Genomic DNA, 25,693 nt, shown 5'->3' with positions numbered 1-25,693 from the left:
TAATATATAAAATGTTAAATGAATATATACATAATACATATGTTTAAACATATATAATGTATTATATATATTATACAATATATGCATATCTATAATGTTATATATTATATACATTAATACACATAATGTTAATAATTTGGTTTAATACAGTTTACGGACGGTTTAATATAATTTCTAAAATCTAAAACCAAATCAAACAAAAAAATTATGATATGAGAAATTCTAAAACTGTTTTAAGGTTAGACCAGATCAAACCGCCGTTTTCGATTTGGTTCGGTGCGGTTTGGCGATCTAGAGTCTAGACCTGCTGAGAACTGAGAATTTTCGGCAGTTCTAACTTCTAATACGTTAAACTCATTTTCTTGTCTGAACTCTGAAGCTCGTTGCCAGGTTTGCGCGGGGATTCGTTTCTTTCCCTCCATGTCGATCCAATTGTAAAACCTTTCGTTCAATCTCTCGCCTGAAATCGTCGATAGCTTAATCAGTCATGGCTCCTCCAGCTCAGTCGCAGAGATCTCAGTCTCCTTCTCAGCCCTCTGGGTAAGTTAATTTCTTCACCACTTACACTCTTTATAATTTTCTGATTTGTGTCAATCGAACTCATTATAGAGCCCTAATTTGATTCTCCAGAAAAGGAGAAGTCTCCGATCTGAAGGTGCAACTACGGCAACTCGCCGGGAGTCGAGCGCCGGGAACCGACGATTCAAAGAGAGAGCTCTTCAAGAAGGTCATATCATACATGACGGTTGGCATCGACGTGTCTTCGCTCTTTAGCGAGATGGTGATGTGCTCCGCGACATCGGACATTGTTCTCAAGAAGATGTGTTATCTCTATGTTGGGAATTATGCTAAAGGGAATCCGGATCTGGCTCTCCTTACTATCAATTTTCTTCAGAAGGACTGCCGGGACGAGGATCCCATGATTAGGGGGCTTGCATTGAGGAGCCTCTGTTCTCTGAGAGTGGAAAATTTAGTGGAGTATCTAGTTGGTCCGTTGGGATCGGGCTTGCAGGATCACAACAGTTATGTGAGGATGGTTGCTGCCATTGGGGTACTGAAGCTGTATCATATCTCGTCGTCGTCGTGTATAGATGCCGATTTTCCGTCCGCACTCAAGGCTCTTATGCTTAATGACCCAGATGCTCAGGTACCATTTTCCTGACTCGTTGGTTCCCATGTTTTCTGTTGGTAGCTGTGTAGTGTCAACAGAAAGTTATTAGGAGGGAAATACGGAACAGATTAATATTGCTTTTGGGTTCTTTCTATTTTCTTCTTTTGGTAATAGAAATCAAAGGTGACGGTAATTCAAATTCTGAGATGAAGAGAACTTTAAAATTTAAATGCTGCTTCAGGGGACCATCCCATCTTTACTTTAGTTTAATTATTTTGTCGTAATTGGATATCATGCATTTCAAGGCACATTTGCTGTCATGCACAATCCGTCGAATGTCAGCAACTGCATGCGCTAATCTATCTTTTTCGAGATTGTCTTGAACTTAAAATCAGAATTTATCTCAACAGTAGATATGCACTGTTAAGTGTAAAAAGCCAAATAAATTTAAGCAATCGAGGGAAGGGTACAGAAAGGAATAATGTTGACATGCGTTTCCTAGAAGGAGAGAAAAATAAGGTAGCTCCCCAGTTGCCCTTCCCCAACATAACAACCCTTTACATAAATAACTCAGGCTTTCAGCAGGTGGGATTACCCACCCAATACGATTCAGTTCTATTCACTCCTTAGTCCTTTCCCTGCCAGTGAGTCAAGCCATGATGTTTTCTGTTCTTACTTCCCTGATTTTGTGCTTATCTTGCCCAGGACTCGAGTACTACTATGTATCCACCCTACTACCACTTGAGAATTCTCTCCCACTAGATTGCCATACCCACAAGAGCTTGTGAATTTCAGTCTGTGAAGTAAAGCTAGGAGTCCAGTTTATGATACTCAGATACTTGAACATGCCTACCTTACCTTGTATCAGACACAATACAAACCTGATAAAGACAGTGAATACTGCATAGGCACTTATAGAGTGTATTTCATGGCATTTAGACCCTTGAAATTTGTAAAACATAATTTTTAATAAATTATACTAAGGAGTTTAATTAAAATTATCAATATTTAGAAACTGGATATCCATACTAATATTTGTGTTAAGGATCTAATGAAACGAACAGCCATATTCCTGTCTCCCATATTTATGTCTGTGCTAGTTTCCATGGATAGGCTTCTTTGAGTTTAGCCTGAACAATATCTGCAATCCTTACAAGACTAGAATATTGCATGATAATGTTGCCTTTATTCTTTCTGAATTCCCGATGTACTTGGATTTCCAATACAGCATATCATGTTTGGCAAGGGAAGGTTCCAATCCAACAAGATTGCAGGTCTAGTTGATGTAGAATCAGAGCTATAAATGCCACCCTATACTGATGTCTTCTGTAGAAGATGGCTTAAACTCCTTTCCTGTTTTAATCCAATGGGCCACCCTAATAATAATTAGCTTGGCCAAGGCTTTTTTGTTGATAAGAAACCAAGAAAACGTTCATTCATTAATTATAAGCAGAATATGCAATGAATTATACAAACAGTGGAGTTCCATTAACAAAAGTTTTAAAAAATTCTTTCTTTTTTATTAGTAAAATTAATGTTTGACTTCCCCTTGAGAACATTGAAGATCTTTAGCTTTGATATGATATAAACCCTCCAACTTTATTATCTTATTTTAAATATTAGTACCACCCATGCTGTGGTTGACTTTCAAGTTTCAATAATTGTGGCTGTTTTGATTTTACTGCTTCCATTCCATTAGTGACATTGAAGATAGTGAATTTCAAGTTAGTTTTTGATGCAGAGAATTACAAAACTGGGAAATTTGGGCACTTCAAATGTTTCTAATGGTAGTCTTAAATCTCCTTGTGGCTTCTAAAGCTATCGTAACTTACAACAAGAGGCCATATAATCTGCACTGCGTAATTCATGGTTTGGATAAACATATTTCTTTTATGCAATTGTGGAAGAAAAAGGAGGAGATTTTTGGGATTGAGATACTATTAGACTGTCTACAACCAAAACAAAGAAAGAGTGGGGGGGGGGTGATGGAAGGAAAAACCCATGGATGTGCAGTTGTGCATGTGCACATACAAATGCTTCATGTATCTGGGGATGTCAATGGATCAGGTTGGTAAACCCACATTGACCCAACCCTATTGGGTTGAATCAGGTCAACCCCAATTAGGTTTTTGGTCTGGTTAGAGTTGAGGTGGATCCTTTTTAAACTTGATCCATTGACTTTTCAATGCTGCAACATTTGTGTATATATGCTTGGTAGAGTATAGGTGTACATTGTATTATATATGAGATGGGCTGGATTGGGTTCAATACTCCCTCCTCATTTAGTCAGGGCGGGGTTGGGTTCAGGTTGGAGTTATTTCGGGTTGGTTTTGTGTTGGGCCAAGCTCGCACCGAGCCCAACCAGTTGACATCCTTACATGTATCCTTGACTGTGACCATATCCATTGTGTAAAGTTCTACCTAAGGATGGTAAATTTATTTCACATTTCGTTTGGATTGTTTATCATTTACATTTTAGCTAACCATTTATTGTCCCATGTTTGTCAATCCCCCCTTGTCTGATCCTGGGTCCTCCAAAAAGTTTCTCAAAATAAAAATTGGTGCTTTGAAGATTATTTCTTTGGTATACGATGAATTGCCTTGTGATGACCCAAAAAATATGTCTTTTTGGTAACCCAGTAAATATCTATTTTACCATTTCTTGATTTACTTAATAGAGTCTTGCTGTACTATAATATTATTGGTAAACAAAAGAGATTCCTGAAAATTGGTTTCTGCACATAATATTTTACTTTTTTGGTCCTTTATTCCTTGAAAATTCAGGTGTGCTCATATTAAATTAATTGCTTCCACTGTAATGCTTTGCCAGGTAGTTGCAAATTGTTTATCTGCCTTGCAAGAAATTTGGAGTTTGGAGGCAAGCACCTCCGAGGAAGCATCCAGGGAAAGAGAAGCTTTGCTAAGCAAGCCAGTAATTTATTATTTTCTGAATAGGTAAATGCTTTGTTCTGAAAGTAGTAATTGTGAAGTTTCATTGAGTAAATCATGGAAGCATGGGTTTGCTTCTACCAGGTTTTGTCTCTCTCAATAGTACATAGGCACTTATAGACCTTCATTTTTGAGAGAACTATCAGAGTTTCTCTGTTTGTTTTAATAATTAAATGTGTAAGCACATACAATGGAGTACGCATGCATGCATTTACTACATTGTATTAACTAGTAAATACCTATATTGCTTATATGTAAATTATTTGGACATTAATAACTTTTGTGTTAGATCCTTTTCTGATGGGTTTTTGCAATTATATTTTTCACATGTGAATGAATCTAAACATATTCATATCTTAGAACTTGCTCATTCCCACTTACATTGAAGGAGAAATCCATGTTTAATCATCAAACAAATTTACTTTCTTCTGAGTGAGTGTCATTTAGCTTTTTTGTTGGCAGATGTTGGGGCTGTTTTTTGTATATTGTTTTTCATATGGATGGTTTAGCGTTCTAAATTTGTATAGCTGGTGGAGTTTTTACATACTGGCTGCTTTTTCCATTTCACTGGCCTACTATGAATCGATTTTTCTATTCGTGGTGGGATGGGTCTTACATAGTTAGACCCTTAGAGTTACTAAAGTAGCCTTATTAGGCAAGTGGAACTGGTGTTATATGGAGGAGAGTGGTTGCTAGTAAGTAGTGGATTGGCCGTACTATCCATATCTTCATATGGTTGAAAGTGTATTGAAGAGCATCATGAATGTGGTTGCTTAAACAAGCATTGCATATAAAACTAGTGATGCATCAGATATAAATTTTTGGACTGGGGATGACCCCTTTTGTGACAACCTTTTTGACAATTTATTGGTTGGCTTTGTCAAGACAGGCCTACATCCATTGTCATCATCATCATCATCACCTAAATCTTGTTCCAACCATATGGGTCAGCTACATGAATCCTGATTTGCCATTCCATTCTTTTCAGTGACATATATCCATTGTTAAATTATGAGTTCAAGAGTGGCCTCTGCCGTGACTGTTAAGAAATTGTTGGAGATGTGGTAGTGTGGAATCTGCATCTACATTACTTTGAAAATGTTCCTCTCATGTCTCTGAGGGACCTCCATTCAACCAGGGTAGCATGGTTCCAATAATATGCACAACCAATCCTAGTGGTAATTTCTCAGTTAAAGTCATTTGTATATGGTGCTTCTAGCTAGGTGATTCATCTGTTTCATTTTTTGTGGAGTGGATATGGGAAGCCAAGGTGCTATCCAAAATCTTTTGTGTGGAAGAGAGTTCTGGACAAGATTTTAACATTCGATCTCTTAATATCTAGGAGGGATTTGGAGAGTAGGTATTCTGATGCTCTATTTATGGGATTGTAGAATCATCATTATTGCACACATTATTACATCGCATTTTCTCATATAAGGCATGCTCTCATTTTGTAGTTCTCTTTATGTCTCAATGATCATTCTTAGGAACTTACTTGGCTTAGTATCCTCATGGCCAATGGAGGGTTTTGGTAAGAAGGGGCATATTTATGGAATCTTCCACCTTTTTTCTTTTCAAATTGTTCGAGTCAATGTAAAGAATGCAATTTACATATTTTTGGAAGGAGAACCAACTCCTTGTAAGCTATGACCAGTTAAATATAGAGAGATAACTTTCTATCTTTCTTGGTTACCGTCTTGGAGGATTTCAAGAAATTCAATTTCAATCATTTAACAAATAAGTGGAAGCTTGCTTTTCACTCTTCTTTTATTCTTTCATTCTGATGTATAAAGAGCTGTACTTGGACCAAGACTTACCCCTTCACGGTAGTCAGTTTACTTGGACCAACAACCAAGATTTCCCTACCCTTGTGAGGCTGGACAGGTTTCTGGTTACTTCTAATTGGGAAGATATCTTTCCAGAGTTTAAGCAGATTGCCCTTCCTAGTTCAATTTCAGACCACATTCCAATTTAGCTGGTTTGTGGTGTCAGAGTGAGAGCAAAAGTCCCTTTCAAATTAGAGAATGCCTGGTTTGAGGATGCCACTCTTGTTCCTTTGTTGAAGTCTGTTTGGGAGGATCTGCAGGTTGTGGGTACCAATTCATTCATTCTGGCAAAGAAGTTGGGGGCCATCAAAGCAAGACTAAAGATATGGAAATTGGAGAAAAATATGAGTTTAGATATTGAGAAGAAGACTCTCTTGAGTACTATAAAAGAAATCGACTCAACTGAAGAATTGGGTCCTATTTCTGAGGAGCAGGGGACAGGAATACACACTTTTTCCACAAAACGGCAAATGCCAGAGCTAGAGCCTCTGCAATTACCAGGCTGGACGGAGAGGGCGGGGTGGGTGTCTCTGAGATTGATATGAAGCTAGTGGCTACTAGCTTTTATAAAAAGTTGTACAAGGAGTCTTAGTTCTTCAGACCTTTTCTTAGGTCCCTTTCTTTTAATCAGTTGAGTGATGTGTAGTCATCTCTTATTGAAAGATCTTTCACAGAGGAGGAAATAAAAGCAACAATCAAGTTGTTGGCTAATGAGAAGTCTTTAGGGCCTGATGGTCTTACAAATCTTTTCTATATTAAATGTTGGGATGTGGTGAGACAGGACATTTTGAATACTACCTTTATAACCCTCATTCCAAAGATTGAAGGTGCAGTGAATCTTAAGGACTTCAGGCCGATTAGTCTTCTGCATAGCTTCTACAAAATCTTAGCTAAAGTGCTTGCTGAGAGAATGAAAAGGGTCCTTGGTAGTGTTATCTCAAATAACCAAAGTGCTTTTGTTCCGGGTAGGCAGATGCTGGACTCTGTTCTCATTGCCAATGAGCTCATTCATTCTAGGAAAAAAGAAGGTTCCCTAGGGCTGATTTGTAAACTTGATATTGAAAGGGCCTATGATCATGTCAACTGGAGATGTGTTGATCTTGTGTTACATCAGATGAATTTTGGGCAGAAATGGAGGAATTGGGTTAAAGTTTGTATCACCTCTCCAAAGTTCTCAGTCTTGGTTAATGGACAGTCTACAGACTTTTTTGATAGTTCTAGGGGTCTTAGACAGGGTGACCCCTTGTCTCCTCTTTTATTTATATGTGTAATGGAGATCCTCACTCTATTCTGTAAGAAGGTGAATATTCTTCAATTTGCAGATAATACATTGTGCTTTGTGGATGCCTTTCCCTCACAAGTGGAGTTAATCCTTGGGATCTTATCTTGGTTTGAAGTGAATACTGGTCTAAAAGTTAATTGGAACAAGAGCCAAATTATCCTAGTGGGCCAGGTTTCCAACTTAGCAGATTGTGTTGGTATTTTGGCTTGTCAGATTGAGTCCCTTCTAGTCAAATATTTGGGATTCCTCTGGGGGTGAGCGGTGGTTCTTCTGCAATTTAGGACCCGGTAATTGAGAAAATGGAAAGAAAGTTGGCCTCTTGGAAGGCAAAATACCTCTCTTTTGGGGTAAGGTGACTCTGATTAAGAGTACTCTCTCCAATTTACCCACCTACTTCCTGTTTCTATTCTTTATGCCAAACAGGGTTGCAAATTAGCTTGAAAAGCTTCAAAGGAGTTTTCTTTGGAGAGGCTGGGAGGAGGAGAAAAAAGTGCACTTGGTGAGTTGGGAGCAAGTTTGCCTCCCCAAAGTTGAAGGGTGGTTAGGCATAAGGAAGTTGAAATCTTTTAATTCTGCTCTCCTCTGCAAGTGGATTTGAAGATTTGCAGCAGAAAATGATGCCTGCTGGAGATCTCTCATTGCTAGCAAATATGGTGTGGATTGGAGTAATTGGAGAACGAGGGACCCTCCTCCCAACTGGGGCAACTCTCTGTGGAAAGGGATAATGAAGAATTTTTCAACTCTGTTTGCTGGGGTCGCAATTAAAGTTGGCAATGGTAGCAGGACCAAATTCTGGAAGGAGGTGCTCAGATGAACCCCTTTCTGATTCCTTCCCTCTCCTCTTCCAGTGTGCTTCGGATCAAGAGGCTTCAGTTGTAGAGTGTATAGTGTATCTGGTGGTTCAGTTCATTGGTCTCCTTCATTTCGAAGGAACCTTTTCGATTGGGAGGTGGATGAGGTTTTGAATCTGTTGACCTGTCTTCAGAATCATGAGCTGGATTACAGTGTGGATTACAGTGCAGAGGATAAGTGGAACTCAGATGGGGTGTTCTCTGTCAAGTCTCTGGCTTCTAACCTCTGTAGGGGGTATTCCTGATTTCCCTGATCGGCAAGCGTGGAATCCAACCAGCCCAACTAAAGCCAACTTCCTAGTTTGGACTATGGCTCTTAATAAATGTCTTACTAGAGATAACCTAGTGAGAAGGGGCATTCAGATGTTGGACCTGTCTTGCAGTCTATGTGGGAGTAGTGCTGAATCCACGACTATTTGTGCATCCACTGCCCATATTCTGCTCAGTTGTGGAGCCAAGAAAAAGAAGACTGTTTGGAAGATGATTCCAGTTTCTGTAATTTGGTCCATCTGGACTGAGAGGAATAGAAGGATTTTCAGTAACAGGACTCTAAGTCCGGAAGAGCTAATTCAGAAAACAGTGGGCAAGCTGATGTCTTGGGTGTCTGTGTCTGCGGATTTCAGAAATTGTAATGTGTCAGCTGTTTTTCTTTCTAGCTCATGGTGGAATGTATAATTGCTGATTTGATCAGTCAGCCTTTTCTGGGACCGATCTCAGCCTCCTATGTGTAATTTCTTCTCAATAAATATTACTTTACCTTTTCCAAAAAAAATGTATAAAGAGCTACACATGTATATATGCTATACAGGGTTGCTCCATTGCGACCTGGGTGACCAGGGTTCAAATCTTGCAAATAGCCTCTCTGTATGTACAGGGTAAGGTTGCATACATCTGTCCCTCCTCAGACCTCACTCCACATTGGTGGGAGCCTCATGCACTGGGCTCTGTACATGGTTGTTCTCTCATTAACCATGCACAGATGCATATGGAGGTTGTTGCATCTTCCACTTTTTTGGAAGCCTTTCCTATCTTATTATATTCATGGGAGTGTTATCAGTCTTTACCATGCTGGTAACTTCTATATCTATTTCTGAGAAATGGATGGGCAGTTTGCCAACTATGTTTTTTTCTCAATCAGCAACAAACGTCAATGCTGTTCACTGATGGTAGCAGAAAAAGAGTACAAAAATGAAGGCGTTCTTCCCTTGAAGTTGGAGGAGGCACTACTGCATTGTGCTCAAGTGAACCTGGTATGTCCAAACCCTAAAACAAGGCTTCCCTTCTAGTTAGAGTACCATTTAAGGTCAGAAGGTTTTGACTGATCTTTGTACCCAAACCCCAAAACAAGGCTTCTTTCTTGACTTCCTTTCTCCTCCAAGCAAAAAGGGCCCCCTCCCCCTCCCACGAGGCCATTTAACCAAAACAGGGTATTTAGGATCCAGTTGGCAAAATCTGGAATGAGAACTCCTTTGCTGACTTGGTCCTCTGATTATCAATACCCTGAATTTTGTTTCTAAACAATTTTTCTCTCGTTTGCATGTGTCCATCTTCCTTCTATATGAAAGCTTATTGTGAACTTCATCATTTGTGAATTGTGGCAGCTTTGACCCTCTCTGTGAGGACTGGATAGCTGAATATCCCCCTTTTTTATAGTTGGGACCAAGGTTCAAAATATCGTTACGTATTGGCCCGCATCGGCCGATACGTATTGTATCGTGGCCTTCCCGATACGCCCCTACAGGGGGTGTTTTGGGTCAGACCATGGTTCAGAGGGTAGCCAGGCCTTAAATCGACCCCTCTGAACCAGATTCGAAAAAAAAAAACACAAAAAAAGCACTGATACACCGGCCTGTATCGATACTTTGAACCTTGGTTGGGACTGGAGCTCTTGTATTTATCTTTTTTCTTTGTGTTGGAATTTGTTTCTTCATTGATGATGGTGATGAAAACACAAGTAATAACAAGTAAACCTGAAATTTTCACTCTATAATTAAACCATCAAAGTAATGTGAAAGCTCTTTAGTTTCTTACTGATAACAAAAGCGTTGAAATTTCTTTTGCTGATAATATTGATTTTCAATATACACAATCTTGAACTATTTTTATTTTTTTTTTCAGTAAAAAAAGGTAGTGAAACAGACTTAATTCATTTCTGTCAAGTTCATTTTACAAGACTAGGTTTATTTGACGCTTTCCATCTTGTTGCATTTATTTCTCACTCTGCAAATGTCTGCATCTTCCCCAATTGAAATTTAGTTATGTAGATTCTATTTATTTAAGTTTTTTTGCTGAAATATTCTTGATTAAATTCTCACTTTGTATAATCTTTAGGAATTATGAAAATGAGCAATAACAGAAACAGTTTTTTTTCTCCTTATTTTATCTGAGGTCTTTGAATAATTATACTAATAGAAGCTGTTTTTCTTATAATCTTTGCAGGATTAAGGATTTCAGTGAATGGGCACAGTGTCTTGTGCTCGACTTGGTAGGAAAATATGTACCCTCAGATAGCAGTGAGATATTTGACATTATGAATCTGCTTGAAGATAGACTGCAACATGCAAATGGTGCTGTTGTATTGGCAACAATCAAGGTGTTTTTGCATTTGACCTTGTCAATGACTGATGTACATCAGCAGGTACATTATCAATCATCATCCTTCTGTTTTCCATCTCGTTTCTAGTACTAGTGAAAAAGAGGTGGATATTATAATTGCTCAATTGGAGATCCATGCATGCACAAAACATCAGGATGCTTTTTGTGTGGTCATTTTGAATGTCTGTCATACATGGGTATCTTATAGTTGTAATCAATTAAATCTCTTAACCATTTTCCTTGGGTTAGTTTTATGGTTTTAGTAGGATTTTTAGGTGCCTTTTACAGTTCTTACTTCTTAGAATCCCCATGATCATTAGCACACAAATCAGGGAATTGGAGTTTAGGCTTCATATTTTAGTTATTAGTGTTATTATTTCCTAATGATTGAAGATGGATAGAAAAGGTTTCTATTGTGTATATTCTGGGCCAAGAAGGAAACCGATCTCATGCCTATTGAATGCACAACTCACCAATCAATTTCCATCTCAAGACTGTATTCTATTCCTTTTTTCTTCTCTTTTTTTTTGTGAAAAAAGGGTAAAGAATTGTATTAAGTATCAAATAAGAACATCCATGTACAAATACTGCATTTTAACTTGCAGTTTTATTGGTCTATTAGTTCTCATTTTGAGACCATGTTGGAAGCCAATTGGGCTCTATTTATCTTTTATTTTATTACTAGTAAATCTTGTATTTTAACTGAACACGCATAATTGGATATCAGATGTTATTGGACAATTTCTGACATAGTGGAAAACCTGAAATAATGTCCATATCAAGATCTCCCTCTGCCCAAAAAATCTTAAAAAAAACATTATCCTGCTGCATAACACTAAGTAATTAGTGTCCTGCTGGATAACACCCGTTTCTTTCACAGCTTTGCTAATGCTAGGAGTAGAAGTTCAGGACTGTTATCAGTCTTGAACCCTAATGGATTTCAGGTTCGAAAATAAGAAGAAAGGTAAAGAGAAAAGAGGAGGAAGAGGGAAGAGAAGCAGTAGAACACAAGAGTTGAAAAGGAGCAGAAGCTTAATGTTCTGCCGCCGCCACTTTAATTAATATTTATAGGTTATGCTCATTACATGGAAAGGACAGATCTGCCCTTAGTCTTTACATAACAAATAGAGCAAAAATAAGACTGAAATAAATAACAACTGAAACAACTAAATGACCAATAGCTAACCCTAGGAAGACTAGAACACCTTCTACCCTACAAACACAGTGGGACCGTAGTTGTGGGGCCCACATCAGTGTTCTCTACACTCCCAACTTGGATAGTTCCGCCTCTAGCTTCTTCCGTGGTACAACTTTGGTGAGGATATCTGCCAACTGCATGTTGGAGGTGATGTATGGGAGACACACTTCTTGTGATGAGACCCTCTCTCGTACAAAGTGTCGATCAACTTCAATATGTTTAGTTCTGTCATGCTGCACCGGGTTGTGTGCTATATTAATAGCCGCTTGATTATCACAATACAGCATCAGGGGCTTCTCATACTCAATACCCAACTCCTCAAGTAGTGATTTCAGCCACTCCGTTAGCCATTGACTTGTACTCAGCTTCAGCACTAGATCGGGGGACAACACTCTGTTTCTTACTCCTCCAAGAGACCAGGTTACCTCCCACAAGAGCACAATATCCAAAGGTAGACCTTCTGTCATCAACACTCCCAGCCCAATCGACATCCGTATAGACTTCCACCTTCATGTGGTCATTGTTCTTGAACAGTATACCTCTACCCGAGCATCTCTTCAAGTATGCTAGTATTCTTTCTGCTGCTAGAAGGTGCGTGGTTCTAGGAGAATGCATGTACTGACTGACAACACTAACTGCATAGCTGATATCTGGCCGAGTGAGGCATAGATATAGGAGCTTTCCCACTAACCGCTGGAACGTAACTTTGTCTTCAAGTAGCTCCCCACTCTCTGCACTAATCCTGTGGTTCTATTCAATGGGTGTATCTGCAGGTTTGACACCCAGCTTTCCAGTTTCAGCCAACAGATCTAGAACATATTTCCTCTGAGAGACAAAGATCCCCTATTTAGATCTAGCAACCTCAATACCCAAAAAATACCGTAGTGTACCCAGATCTTTCACCTCAAACTCTTGATGAAGGAGCTGTTTGAGGGACTCAATCTCATGGCTGTCATTTCCCGTTACCACAATATTATCAACATATACTACAAGTAGTGTCAGTGAGGCCTCCACCCTCTTGATGAACAGTGTATGATCTGACTAGACCTGTACATAACCGAACTTCCCAAGGGCTAGTCTGAATCTGTCGAACCAAGCTCTAGGTGACTGCTTCAAACCATACAATGCCTTATTGAGCCGGCAGACCTTCTTACCTGCCTCTGTATCATAGAATCCAGGAGGCAACTGCATGTAAACCTCTTCCTGCAAGTTCCCATTCAGGAAGGCATTTTTAACATCCATTTGGTACAAAGGCCTAGTGTAGCTTGCTGCAAGAGATAATAGGACCCAAATGGTGGTCATCTTGGCCACTGGGGCAAATGTCTCCAAGTAATCTATACCATAAGTCTGAGTGAACCCTTTTGCAACTAGCCGAGCTTTGTACCTCTCAATGGAACCGCATTGTGCTTCACAGTAAATACCCATCTGCATCCAACTGGTTTCTTTCCTTTGGGCAAGTCAACTAGCTCGCAGGTATTATTTTTCAACAGGGCATCCATTTCAACTTGCATTGCACCTCTCCACTCCGGGACTGATAGGGCTTCTTGCACTGTTCTTGGAATAGGGACATTAGCAACGGAAGTGAGATAGGACCTGTAGGAGGGAGATAGGCGATCATAGGACAAAAACTGGGAGATGCAGTGGGCTGTAGATGTGGTGCAATGCCGTTTTCCTTTACTGATGGCAATGGGAAGGTCAAGGTCATTTGCAGGGGGACCTTAGCCGCAGTGGACTGCAATATCTGGACTTGGAGCCGCAGAAGAGGTTGGAGCTGGCCGGGACTGCTGATGACCGGGATCAACCTGCCTGCATCGCCTGTGATACTCTCAACTCCCGATCCCCCTGACCACCTTCGCTACTGCAGCCCTCATCATCCATTGGAATAGGTAAGGGAACAACCCCAAAAGTATTAACCCTGCCCTCACTGCACTCCCCTCTGAAGAAAAGGACCCAAATCTCCACGCTCACTACTAATATTAACCCTGCCCTCACTGCACTCCCCCTGAGGAGAGACCCGAGAATAGTAGGGTGTCTCCTCAAAGAAAGTAACATCCATGGATACAAACTTCTTCCCTGAGACAGGATCATAGCAGCAATAACCCTTTTGAGTTTGTGCATAACCAAGAAAGATGCATTTGGAGGCCTTGGGTTCGAACTTGGAGTGACGGGGACCGAGAAGCTGAACAAAACAGGTACAACCAAATGTTTTGAGGGGAACAATGAACAACTCCTCATCTGGGTATAGAAGGGAAAAAGGAGATGATATATCACAGTAGATGTACATGAAACAGGTATAAAACTGATCTGAAATCAGTAACCACACACAACAGCAACAGTCCGAACTGTTTTCACCCCCATAGAAGAGTTCGAAACCCCAAAAGAAAACTGAAAAACAGTTTGAAGAACAATCTGATATGCTGAAGCCGAATTGGGGTTTTAATCAGTCCTAAAAGCAAATTCTCAGCCGTACACTCCAGACAGTACCGTACGGATAAGGCTTGTAGTAGAGTTAATATGAAACCCTAAAACTGATCAATGTTGAGGAGAGAACTATTAGGGTTTGCCGCAGTATTAGATCACAAGGTTCAGTCCAGTACTAGGGTTTGCTGCAGGATTAAGACAAAACCCTAGAGAATAGAAAGATAAACCCTAGAGTGGTTCGGCCGCCCTTGCTAGATAGGTCCAACCTATCTTCTCTGATAGTACTTCTCTCAGAAAATAAAAAACTTACAATAGGATGTTGTTCGCTGCCTTCCAAGGTTACCCGAACCCTAGCCTTCTCTGATTCTTCCTGATCACCAACTCGCTGCAACTGTGGCAATTCTTCAAACAGCTGCTACCTATGGAGATCTCCAAGAACCAGTCAACGAACTCTACTTTCTCAGCTTCCAGCCTTAGATGATTCTCATGTGGTCGGCTGGACTAGACTCACATGAGAAACCCTAGCTCTGATACCAAGTAGAAGTTCAGGACTGTTATCAGTCTTGAACCCTAATGGATTTCAGGTTCGAAAATAAGAAGAAAGGTAAAGAGAAAAGAGGAGGAAGAGGGAAGAGAAGCAGTAGAACACAAGAGTTGAAAAGGAGGAGCAGAAGCTTAATGTTCTGCCGCCGCCACTTTAATTAATATTTATAGGTTATGCTCATTACATGGAAAGGACAGATCTGCCCATAGTCTTTACATAACAAATAGAGCAAAAATAAGACTGAAATAAATAACAACTGAAACAACTAAATGACCAATAGCTAACCCTAGGAAGACTAGAACACCTTCTACCCTACGAACACAGTGGGATCATAGTTGTGGGGCCCACATCAGTGTTCTCTACACTAGGAATAGGAAGAACTTCATTTCTAGTTTGGTGGTGGGTAACTGTGAGACAGAGGATCCTTTTATTATCAAGGAAGAAATAGTTGACTTCTTTGAGAAGTTATATTTGATGGACAGAATTCAGAGACCTTCTTTATCAGAATAGACTGGCTCTAAGATCTTGGAAGATAAGAAGTCATGGCTTGAGAGAGATTTTAGTGAAGAGGAGATTAAAGAGGCAGTGTTTAGTCTTGATGAACATAAGGCCCTTGGCCCTGATTGTTTCTCTTTGGTTTTTTATGAGGATTATTGGGATATAGTCAAGCTGGATTTGGTGGAGGCCTTTTCCGATTTCCACATATCAGCCAAGTTAAATCTAGGCAATAACTCAACTTTCATTAAGTTGATCCTAAAAAAAGTTGGTGCGGCTGAGATCAAAGACATTAGGCCAATCAGTTTTCTTGGTAGCTTGTATAAAATCTTGGCCAATGCCTTAGCTAATAGGCTGAAGGAAGTGATTGGAAGGTGTGGTGGCTTTTATTCAAAGTGCCTTAACCAGAGGTAGACAAATTGTGGATGGGATTCTGATTGCCAATGAAGTGGTAGCAGATAGAAAACAAAAAAGAAAAGAAGGGGTAGTTTGCAAAATTGATCTAGAAAAGGTGTACGACAGGGTGGACTGGCAGTGCCTTTAGAATACTTAGATACTTAAGGGATTTGGGGAGAGGTGGATTAGATGGATGAAAGGCTGTGTTCAATCTTCTTGGTTTTCAGCCCTCACCAATGGGGCCCCCAAGGCTTTTTTAAGGCCTCTAGAGGGCTGAGACAAGGTTGTCCTCTCTCCCTGCTTCTGTTTACTTTGGTGGCAGATTTACTGGATTATCTCCTTCAGTCTGCTTCAGCCAGTAATCTTATAAAAGGCTTTATGGTACTTAGAGAAAAGATCCAGGTTTCCCACTTGCTTTATGCTGATGACATCATACTCTTTCTAGAAGGTGAGATTAATTACTTTAGGAACTTGAAGAAAATTCTCGAAATGCTTTGAGTCTGTCATAGGTTTAAGAGCCAATTTATCCAAGAGCAGCATTGTACTCATCCATGTTCCCCAAAGAAAACTGAATACCTTTAAAGAAATCATTGGGTGTAAGGTTGAGGAGTAGCCTCTAAGCTACCTCGGCTTGCCTTTGGGGGGAACCCCAATTCTACTAACTTTTGGGACCCTGTGATTGAAAAATGTGAAAAAAAGGTTGGACTCCTGGAAAAGAAATTATCTTTCGAAAGGGGGTAGACTGACTCTAATCAAATCCTCCCTCTCCAGCCTGCCTATTTATTTTTTCTCGATTTTTAAGGTGCCTGTTAAAGTGAGATCTTGCCTTGAAAAGCTGCAACCTGACTTCCTTTGGGATGGAGGGGATAAAAAAGGGGAGCATATGGTTAACTGGGAGATAGTTTGCAAACCGAATAAGGATGGAGGTTTGGGTCTTGGACACTTGTTAGAAAGAAATGTTGCTCTTCTCGGGAAATGGCAATGGTGTTTTACCTTGGAGCAAGACAGCTTCTGGGCCTCCGTAATACAAAGCAAATATGGAAGAAACAATAACCGGTGGGACAGCAACACTATGACAAACGGTTTCTCTTTCGCCAACCCTTGGAAAGGTATTATGCAAACTCTTCCTCTCTTCTCCCCTCTAGTAAGACTCAGGATTGGCAATGGTAATCGTAACAGGTTCTGGATAGATACTTGGTGGGATCCTCGATCTTTGTCTGTTGCCTATCCTAACCTTTACAGCCTAAACTTGGATATCTTGGCTTCTGATGTTTTGGTCAGAGACAACCAAGGCCTGTCCTTTAATTTCAATTTTCGTAGAGTGCTATCAGATTTTGAAGCCCAATAAGTCTCCTCCCTCCTCCCTTCCTTGAATGATGTGTTTCTCTCTTTACACCTTCCTGATAAACGTATCTGGTCCTCTACCCCTATTGGCATCTTCTCCACCAAGTCCTTCTTCACCCACCTTATTATGGGATCCCCTACTGCCTTCTTGGTCAACAGAATTTGGCCTCAGGTGGTACCTCTCAAAGTTTTGTTTTTTATTTGGGAGGCAGTTTGGGAACATATTAATACCTGTGACATGATTCAAAGAAAGTGGAAGGGTTCTCTGTCTTTCTCGCCATATTTGTGTCGTGTATGAAGGATGACAAATCGATTGGCCACCTGTTAATTAATTGTGAAATGGCTCGTTCTCTTTGGCAATTCTTCTTTGATCTGGTGTTCGATTCTAGTTTCTATTTGGCTCCTTCCAATAGTGTTGCTAGCTTCTTCAATCAGTGGCCTTCTTGCAGTTTGGGTTCTAGAGGCAAAATCTTTTGGAAGGCTTTATCTCATGCTGTTATGTGGTGTATATGGGAGGAATGAAACAGGTGAATTTTTGACAACAAGATCACAAGGATGGAAGCCCTTAAAGAGAGAATTTCTTCTTGTATTTTTTCCTGGTTGCTCTCCTCTGATCAGTATGCTGATCTTGAAAGAAATTTATTAGAGATTCTATACTCTTCCCACACTGAAAATCAGCCTAGTCACCTCCTCACTCTTAGGCCAGTGCTAGATTTCTTCCTGATGTTTGATGACAGCTGCAGATCATTATCTGGTCAGCCTCCTGCAGCTGGCATTGGGAGAGCTATTCTGAACAGAGAGGGCTCTGTGATTTGGGTTTTACAGTGGTCCTGTTTGTGCTGTGGATGCGTCTGAAGCTGAAGTCAAGGCATTGGTGACTGGTCTGAGAATTGTTAGATCCCTTTAGGTGAACTCTATTCTCATCAAGGGGGACTCTAGGAGTGTTATTAATTGGGCCAAACATGCGGATAAGTCCTCTTGGAGGCTGGGTCACTTAATGAGATTTCTGAAATTTCTTCTCTCTTTTGTGGTTTTAGATGGATTCCAAGGGAGCTGAACTCAATTGCGGGCCTTTTTGCTAAATTTGGGGTGGATAGGAATTTTTTGTATAGTGCAAGCACTTTGCCCCCTTAAGTTGGGTGGTTTTTAATTGCTTTGTTTTGTTTGTGCTGTTTGTACATCCTCTCATGTACATCCCCCTCCACCTTTTTGCCTTCTTGAACAAAACAGCTACCTCTCAAAAAAATTAAAAAAAGAAAAAAAAACTATCATACTTGCACAACAACCTTTAACTGTTTCTGTTCAATTTCAGAAATATGGGCCAGTGTTGGCTATGTTGCTAGAACATCAACAGGTCCATTGGTTGTTGACATACACACTAAAAAAAATTGAGTGGGTATTTTGTTGGGAGTGTTGAAATTTGTCTGATGTTGTATACAAAATGGTGTTTATTGTTGAGTTTTGGTTCAAATTTTGACAAATGTATTACACTGCAACAATGTGGTTGTTGGTTTACTCCTAGCTTACATGTCAAGTTGTCATCAAACTTTGTGCCATCTGGCTGCTTAAAAATAATGTTCACTCCAGCTATTTTACATTTGCTTTCTCTTGTTGTCATCCTGGCCTAGATCCTACCAATCTCCATTTTGACAGCTCTCTGGTTCTACTGGCTACTTATCATATATGTATACATCAGCAGAGGGGAGATCACAACTCTTTTCCAGGAATTAAATTCTCTAATTTACTAGGTTCTGAGAGGTTGATCATTGAGCACCTACCTCACTGAGCTTGACTTTTCTGTAATAGTTGGTGGTTTCACAATCTGAGGGGAGAAAAGATGTATGTGTTCCCTTGCCACATCTGAAGGGGCATATCCTTGTGACCAAATATGGTGCCCAGAGAGCCCTATTTTATTCTGGGCAGTCATTTTCCCTACAGTAATATTTGACCTTATTCTTGTTTGATTTATGGTTTTGGGAGCTTTCATGCTTTGTCTTAGGATGTTTTCCCTTTCCATATAATTCTTCTATCTCTTCCTTGTTTTTCTTTAAATAAATAATTTTTGTTACTGGTCGTGAAGATAAAAATCTGAAAAAACCATGAACAGAGAAGTTGTTTATTGACATGAAAGAATATCATCTTTGGATAAGGAATATATTTGCATCATCTATTGTTTAACTGCTTGGTATGAAGTTTCTCTGTCATATAAATTTCGTGTTCAGGACAATTATAATAAGGGGTATAACAAATTCACCCTTCTATGGGGTGCTTCCCCGGCATTGACTTGGTTCCTCAGCTTGCTGTCATGGTGACTACTCTATGCCTAGAATTATATTATTATATTGCTATAATCTCTTTGATGGGAAGTTTTTGTGCCTTTAGGTATATGAGCGCATAAAAGCCCCTCTGCTTACCCTAGTGAGCTCTGGAAGTCAAGAACTATCTTATGCAGTATTAAGCCACCTGCATCTCTTGGTGATGCGTGCACCTATTCTATTTTCTTCAGACTACAAACACTTCTATTGCCAGTACAATGAACCATCTTATGTTAAGAAACTGAAACTTGAAATGCTGACTGCAGTGGCAAATGAGAGCAATACATATGAAATTGGTAACTGGACCATTTCAATCTATGCTATAAATTTTCTTTTCTATCCTTCCTCTTTGGTGATTCCTTCTTTGGTCATAAGCATTGTTCTTTTTCAAATCCATTATTCTTTATTGATAGATTTTCATGTATGCCTGTTGCATGGTCTGATTGAATCCATTTCAGTGACGGAATTATGCGAATATGTTGCAAACATTGATGTGTCCATTGCAAGAGAGTCAATTCACGCTGTTGGGAAAATTGCACTTCAGCAGTATGATGTGAATGCAATTGTTGACAGGCTTCTTCAGTTTCTAGAGATGGAGAAAGACTATGTGACTGCAGAAACTCTGGTAATTATTTTGTTCTTTTCTCTGCTAGTTGGATAGGCTTTCAATGTGGAAAATATTATCTCATTTTGAAGCTTTGAAGAGAAAAAAGTATAATGTCATAGATGTTTATGCGATTTTCAAACATACGGTTTTTCAGTTTCATATGATCTTGTTTACTTTCTTATGGAATTTTCTTATTCAGGTACTTGTGAAAGATCTTTTGAGGAAATATCCTCAATGGAGTCATGATTGCATTGCAGTTGTTGGGAATATCAGCAGTAAAAATGTTCAAGAACCAAAGGCGAAGGCAGCTCTCATATGGATGTTGGGGGAATATTCTTTGGACATGTCTGATGCTCCATATATTTTGGAAAGTCTTGTTGAAAACTGGGAAGATGAGCATTCTGCAGAGGTAATTGAGTTGTTGTCAGAGAAAAAGTTGTTTTTTATAGTCAAGAAAGAAAAAAATGAATTAGAAAAGAAAATACACAAAGATGAGACAGTCCGGAGTCCAGAACGGAAGCCTTTGAAGTCCCTGAAACAAAGGAAGACTACACAAAGAAGGTAATGATAAGCCCTTGGTATACGAAAAAAAAAAGAAATGCAGAACCAGACCCCCAGCTACATTGCACACCAGGGAACACCTACACAGTACACAGCTCTCTTCCTCCCCTGCCACAACCATTATTACTCTTTGAAGACCTAGATACGGCCATAGGCGCCACAACTAAATTCTGATACAAGTCCAAAACCTTCTCAGGTCTTCTCTTTTTGTCACATGACCTACTTATTTCATATTTTTCCATGTTTTTAGCATATTTTAATGTAGATTAAAATTGGTTCTAGCTGCCTTTATGACTGTTATAGTTCATATCGGCATAATGGATTCAGACAAGTCCATTCACTGATAAATACTGATGAATTTTGTGAAACTGACAACTGTTGAAACAAAAACTATTTCAACCAAATGTTTATTTCTTAACAGCTGTTCAAACCAATCATGTTGGATATACCAGAGTAATTTGTCTGAACATGTTGTGTTAGTTGCTTTTCTTTGTTAAAGAGTGCATATATTACTAGTTTGTTGAAGTTCAGTTTCTATATTATGCTAATTGTTTACACATACTCTTTTATTCCAAGAGAGAAAAGTGAACTTTGGGAACTCTTATAGAATGGTACCTATTTTGAAAAAGGAAAGGAAAAGTTGAAAATATAACAAGTATATATTATTAGCATTTGATATTTTTCTTGATAGCATCTGGTGCCCTGATTTGGTTGTCAGCATCAATAAAACTGATTGCCAAACAACCTGTACTAAAATCATGGCCCAATTAGTTGCATCTCAATGAACCCAAAATTGAATAGTCTTAGGCCTATTACTTGCATCTTCAATTTTCTATTTAAAAACATGCCTAAACTCCCTAATTTTCATCTCTGAAAAGCTTCTTCAATTTTCCGTTCAACAGTGATCATGTGGTTTGAACATAATTTAAGAGTCTCCTTGCCAAAATGTGGATTTTTTTTTTGAAGATAAATAAAAAAGTAAATTCATTAAGAATAAGACCGGAAGAATTACAACAGGAGTGATAAGAAATCTCCCCCAGAAAGAAAATTCAAACACCCCCAGCGTACACCCATACAACGAAAAAACCCTCAAGTCTCCAAGAAAAGAAGAAAATACTTGATAACGACATTGAAACAAGAAGAACAAACAGCCCCTCCTATAGATGCTTCTTTCTTCTTCCAGAGTTGGCCTCCATTTTCTTCAAGTTCTCTAGAAACCTTCCTAGAAAATTTTGTAGAGAACACTGATGTGGGCCCCACAGCAGTGGTCCCCACTGTGTTCGTAGGACAGCATGTGTAGTTATTTGTTTCAGTTATAGTAGTGTCAGTTTGGGTCAGTTTGTTAATTCAGTTGTTATTTATTTCAGTTATTTATTTACTTTATTTATCATGTAAGTACTAAGGGCAGATCTGTCCTTTCCTCTATGTACTAAACATAACCTATAAATACTAAGAGAGTGGCAGCGGCAGATGTGTTAGAACCTGTCCCTCCTTTCAACCCCTTGTGTTCTTCTGTTTCTCTTCTCTTCCTTCTCCTTTCTCTCACTTTTCTTCTGCTTTTGTAAACCTAAAATCTATTAGGATTCAAGACTGATTACAGTCTTGATCTTCTACTTGGTATCAGAGCCTATCTAGGGCTTCTCATGTGTGTCTAGTCCAGCCGACCACACGAGGACTAGCTAGGGCTGGAATCTTACGAAGAAGTATTTGGCGGCTGATTCTTGGAGATTACCAGGAGAGGTTCGCAGCAGTTGAGGACTTGCTGCGGCTTGCAGAGAGTTGGTAATCAGGAAGAAGCAGCGAAGGTTAGGGTTCAGGTAACCTTGGAAGGCAGTAAACCGAAATCCATAAGTAAGTTTTTTTATTTAGTTTTAGAGACTGCAATTAGTCGAGATAGGTTGGACCTATCTAGAAGGAGAGGCCGAACTGTTTGAAGTTTGTTTCTAGGGTTTGACTGTTGGGCCGAACCCCCCTTCACTCAGAGGTGATCAGTTTTAGGGTTTCATATTGACCCTACGACAGGTCCCACTTGTACGGACTGCTTGGAGAGTGCAGCTGAGCACTTATTTCAGACCTACAGTCGAAACCCTAATTCTGCTCTCGCAGCAGTGGGCCCCACAGCAGTGGTTTCAGAAAATAGCATCTCAGATTGCTCTTCTAGAGGATAAAAACTTGACAGACTGCCTGGTACTGTGCTTGCCGATTGGTTTCAGATCAGATTTGTGTTGGTTTCTTGCATATACTGTGATAGCCGATTGATTTCAGATCAGATTTGTGTTGGTTTCAGATCAGATTTCAGACCTGCATTGATTTCACTCTGTTTTCTGGTGTAGTGGCTCTAACAGTTTGTAGCCACTGATTCTTGACCAAAGATGGAGTTTAAAGGTCAGGGAGAAAGTAGTTTTGGGAACAATAGCTATGGTAGTGTATCTGAAACTGGGTTTCAGATTACAACTATGAGATTTGATGGGTCAAATTACTTGGAATGGGCTCAATCAGCCATGATGGCTATTGGAGGAAGGGGAAAACTGGGTTACCTCTTGGGAGATGTGAAAGAACCTTCCAAGGAGGACCCAACATACACCAAGTGGGTTCAAGAGAACTATTTGGTTATGGCATGGCTGTGTAATTCTATGCAGCCACATATCAGCCGAAATTACTTGTGGGCAAAGACAGTCAAAGAGATATGGGATGTGAAAGAAACTTATTCCCAACCCCTTAATGTTGCCAGAGCCTATGAACTGAAGTGTGAGGTGAACAACTTTAAACAAGGAGAGAAGCCAGTTTCTGTCTACTTCTCTACCTTGAAATCCTTGTGGCATGAGATTGACCATCTAGAGACCCTTGAGTGGGAGAGTCCCAAAGATGCACAGACTCACAGAAAGCAAGTCGAGACAAATAGGGTATTTGAGTTTCTGGCTGGTTTGAATTCAGAATATGACATTGTGTGACAACAGATATTGACAAGAGATAGTGTGACCCTTTCTCAGGCATACTCCCTGGTGCATAGTGAAGAGGCCAGGAGGAAAGTCATGATGCAGCCTCAGCCCCCTTTCCCATCCCTGACAGCTATTAAACCTAAGTCAGGGGGTGATCTAGAAAGGGACTGGAAGAAGGAAGATAAACGGGACCTAGTATGTGAACATTGCAAGAAACCCAAGTACACAAAAGATACTTGTTGGAAGCTACATCCTCACTTGGTCTCAGCAAAACTAAGAAGTAAGAAGGGTAATGCTCATGTGGCCGTGAACACTGATTCAGCATCCTCATCAGGCACATCCCTAGAGACTTTAGCCGCTGTTCGGGCTGCCCTCATACAGTTGGAAAAGGAAGTTGGGAGTTCAACTCAGCCATCTCAGTCACCATCAGCTCCTGCCACATCTGCATTTGCACATTCAGGTACTCAAGCCTCAGCTTACCATGCTTCAGCTCCAGGTAATACTGACCACTACTGGGTAATAGATTTAGGTGCATCCGACCATATGACTAGCTTGCCATCATTGTTCACTTCTTATCACTTGTCCTCTGGTCGAGATAGAGTATCCATTGCTGATGGTTCTCTTGTTCCAATTTCAGGCAAGGGTGACATCAAGCTATCGGATACTATCTCTTTATCTTCTGTCTTGCATGTTCCTAAGCTTGATACTAACTTGCTTTCAGTCAGTAGTATTACCAAACACATGAACTGTTCAGTAACCTTTTTCCCTGACCGATGTATTTTTCAGGACTTGGAGACTAGGAAGGTGATTGAGACTGGCCGTGAGACGTGTTAGACAGTTTTGTATGCCCTTAGCTTCAATCAAGAATGATGTACTTTATGAATTTATTGTAAATGAATAAAAGTACATATTTGATTCATGTTCCCTTGGTATGTTTCTGTGTAATACCCTTAAACTGGACACTTAATGAGACTCGTGTTAGTTTAGAATGTTCACAGCCAATGGATCGGTCTGGGGAGACCTATCCTGACAAGGCTGACACTGTAGTGCCACCAAGTCGGTTGGGGTGGCCTGTCTCAGCTGCCAGGGTGAGACCCTAGGCACATACAGTGTAGGATTAATAGAACCTTTGAACCGGACCAGATTTCTAGTATTGCCCTGGACCTTGGAGATAGATGGGCAAAACTGGAAAGTTACACCTAACCCCTAGACTTGATTATGATACTACACTAGATGTCGGATTGGGCTATCTTTGATGTACTAATCAGTGAGATCCTTAGCAAGGGTCAAAACCTGGGTATTTTGGGACAATCCGAGAATTCATCTGAGTGGGTGATCATAGTGAAAGGATCAGCCCCTTTGTCGGACAAAGGTAATGATCGGTGATGCACTCTCTCTGATGGAAACCAAGACTGCCGGTAGCCGATTTCAATTGTTGAGATTTTGTTTTGCAAAATATGTTTATATATAAAGATATATATATATATATATATATATATATATATATATCTTTATATATATATATGTTATGGTTTCGAAATGATTTGCAAAAGGTTTTAATTCCCGGGATCCATGTAAGTGGAGAGTGCAACACTGTTCCTTGCAGTCGAGGGAGAGGTCCTCCCTTGTTGGGCAGTGTTTGATCATTATGGGCTGAGAGGTTAAGTGTAAGACCATTGAGGATAATACCTGATGGGCTAATCTTGCATCTGCCCACAGTCCCTGGGTGTTACAAGGTGGCTTGGCCCAGAGACCACTTAGGGTAAGTGTTGGGCCCATAGAGCCCATAAGATGGGTTTCAGGGGGTGCACTGTCCATAACAGTGTATTCGGCCAGGCCTTGTAACAAAGGCTGGGCTGAACCCATGTGGCTGATGTGTAGATCAATGTTTGGGTCCCACACCATACAAGGAAGCCCAACTGGGCAGCAGTTTGGAAGGCTAATTGAGTACATAACCTTAAATGGGCCTCAAGCCCATTTCGAACTGGGCTGATTTGATCAGTCAATTAAAGGGGCGAATTCTGAAGTGGATCAGCTGATGGGATTGGGCTTAGACCCTATCCACTTAGAGAGTCCAAGATCTAAATGAGATTTAGATCTGGAAACCTCCTAATTAGATTAGGAGATGACTGATCTGATCTGCAGATAAGATAAGGATTATCCCTTATCACTTAAAGGGACTTCTAACTCAAATATGATTTGGATTAGCAACTCCTAATCTGATTAGGAGCTGATCCCTTTAAGATTATGAAAGAAGAA

General features: G+C 40.0%; 1 protein-coding gene across 2 annotated transcripts in view; it reads left to right on the top strand.

Annotated features, from left to right (window-relative positions):
* The first annotated feature begins 289 nt into the window (after window positions 1–289).
* Window positions 290–25,693, top strand: part of LOC104592200 (beta-adaptin-like protein A) — a 34,975-nt gene continuing 9,571 nt past the window's right edge. Inside the window, exons 1-7 of one of the 2 annotated variants that reach the window (XM_088892801.1) lie at window positions 290–540; window positions 631–1,147; window positions 3,942–4,066; window positions 10,459–10,657; window positions 19,395–19,623; window positions 19,786–19,952; window positions 20,134–20,343. In XM_088892801.1, the coding sequence (XP_088748927.1) occupies window positions 488–540; window positions 631–1,147; window positions 3,942–4,066; window positions 10,459–10,657; window positions 19,395–19,623; window positions 19,786–19,952; window positions 20,134–20,343 (1,500 nt within the window). In that variant the 5' untranslated portion in view covers window positions 290–487. The remainder of the gene's footprint in view (window positions 541–630; window positions 1,148–3,941; window positions 4,067–10,458; window positions 10,658–19,394; window positions 19,624–19,785; window positions 19,953–20,133; window positions 20,344–25,693) is intronic. The other variant, XM_010251425.3, reaches the window with a different exon arrangement.

The sequence above is a fragment of the Nelumbo nucifera genome, chromosome 8 (assembly GCF_055504915.1).
Source record: "Nelumbo nucifera cultivar China Antique chromosome 8, China Antique-T2T, whole genome shotgun sequence".
NCBI lineage: Eukaryota > Viridiplantae > Streptophyta > Magnoliopsida > Proteales > Nelumbonaceae > Nelumbo > Nelumbo nucifera.
The sequence above is the reverse complement of the archived record's forward strand: the minus strand, read 5'-3'. Positions and strand labels throughout refer to the sequence as shown.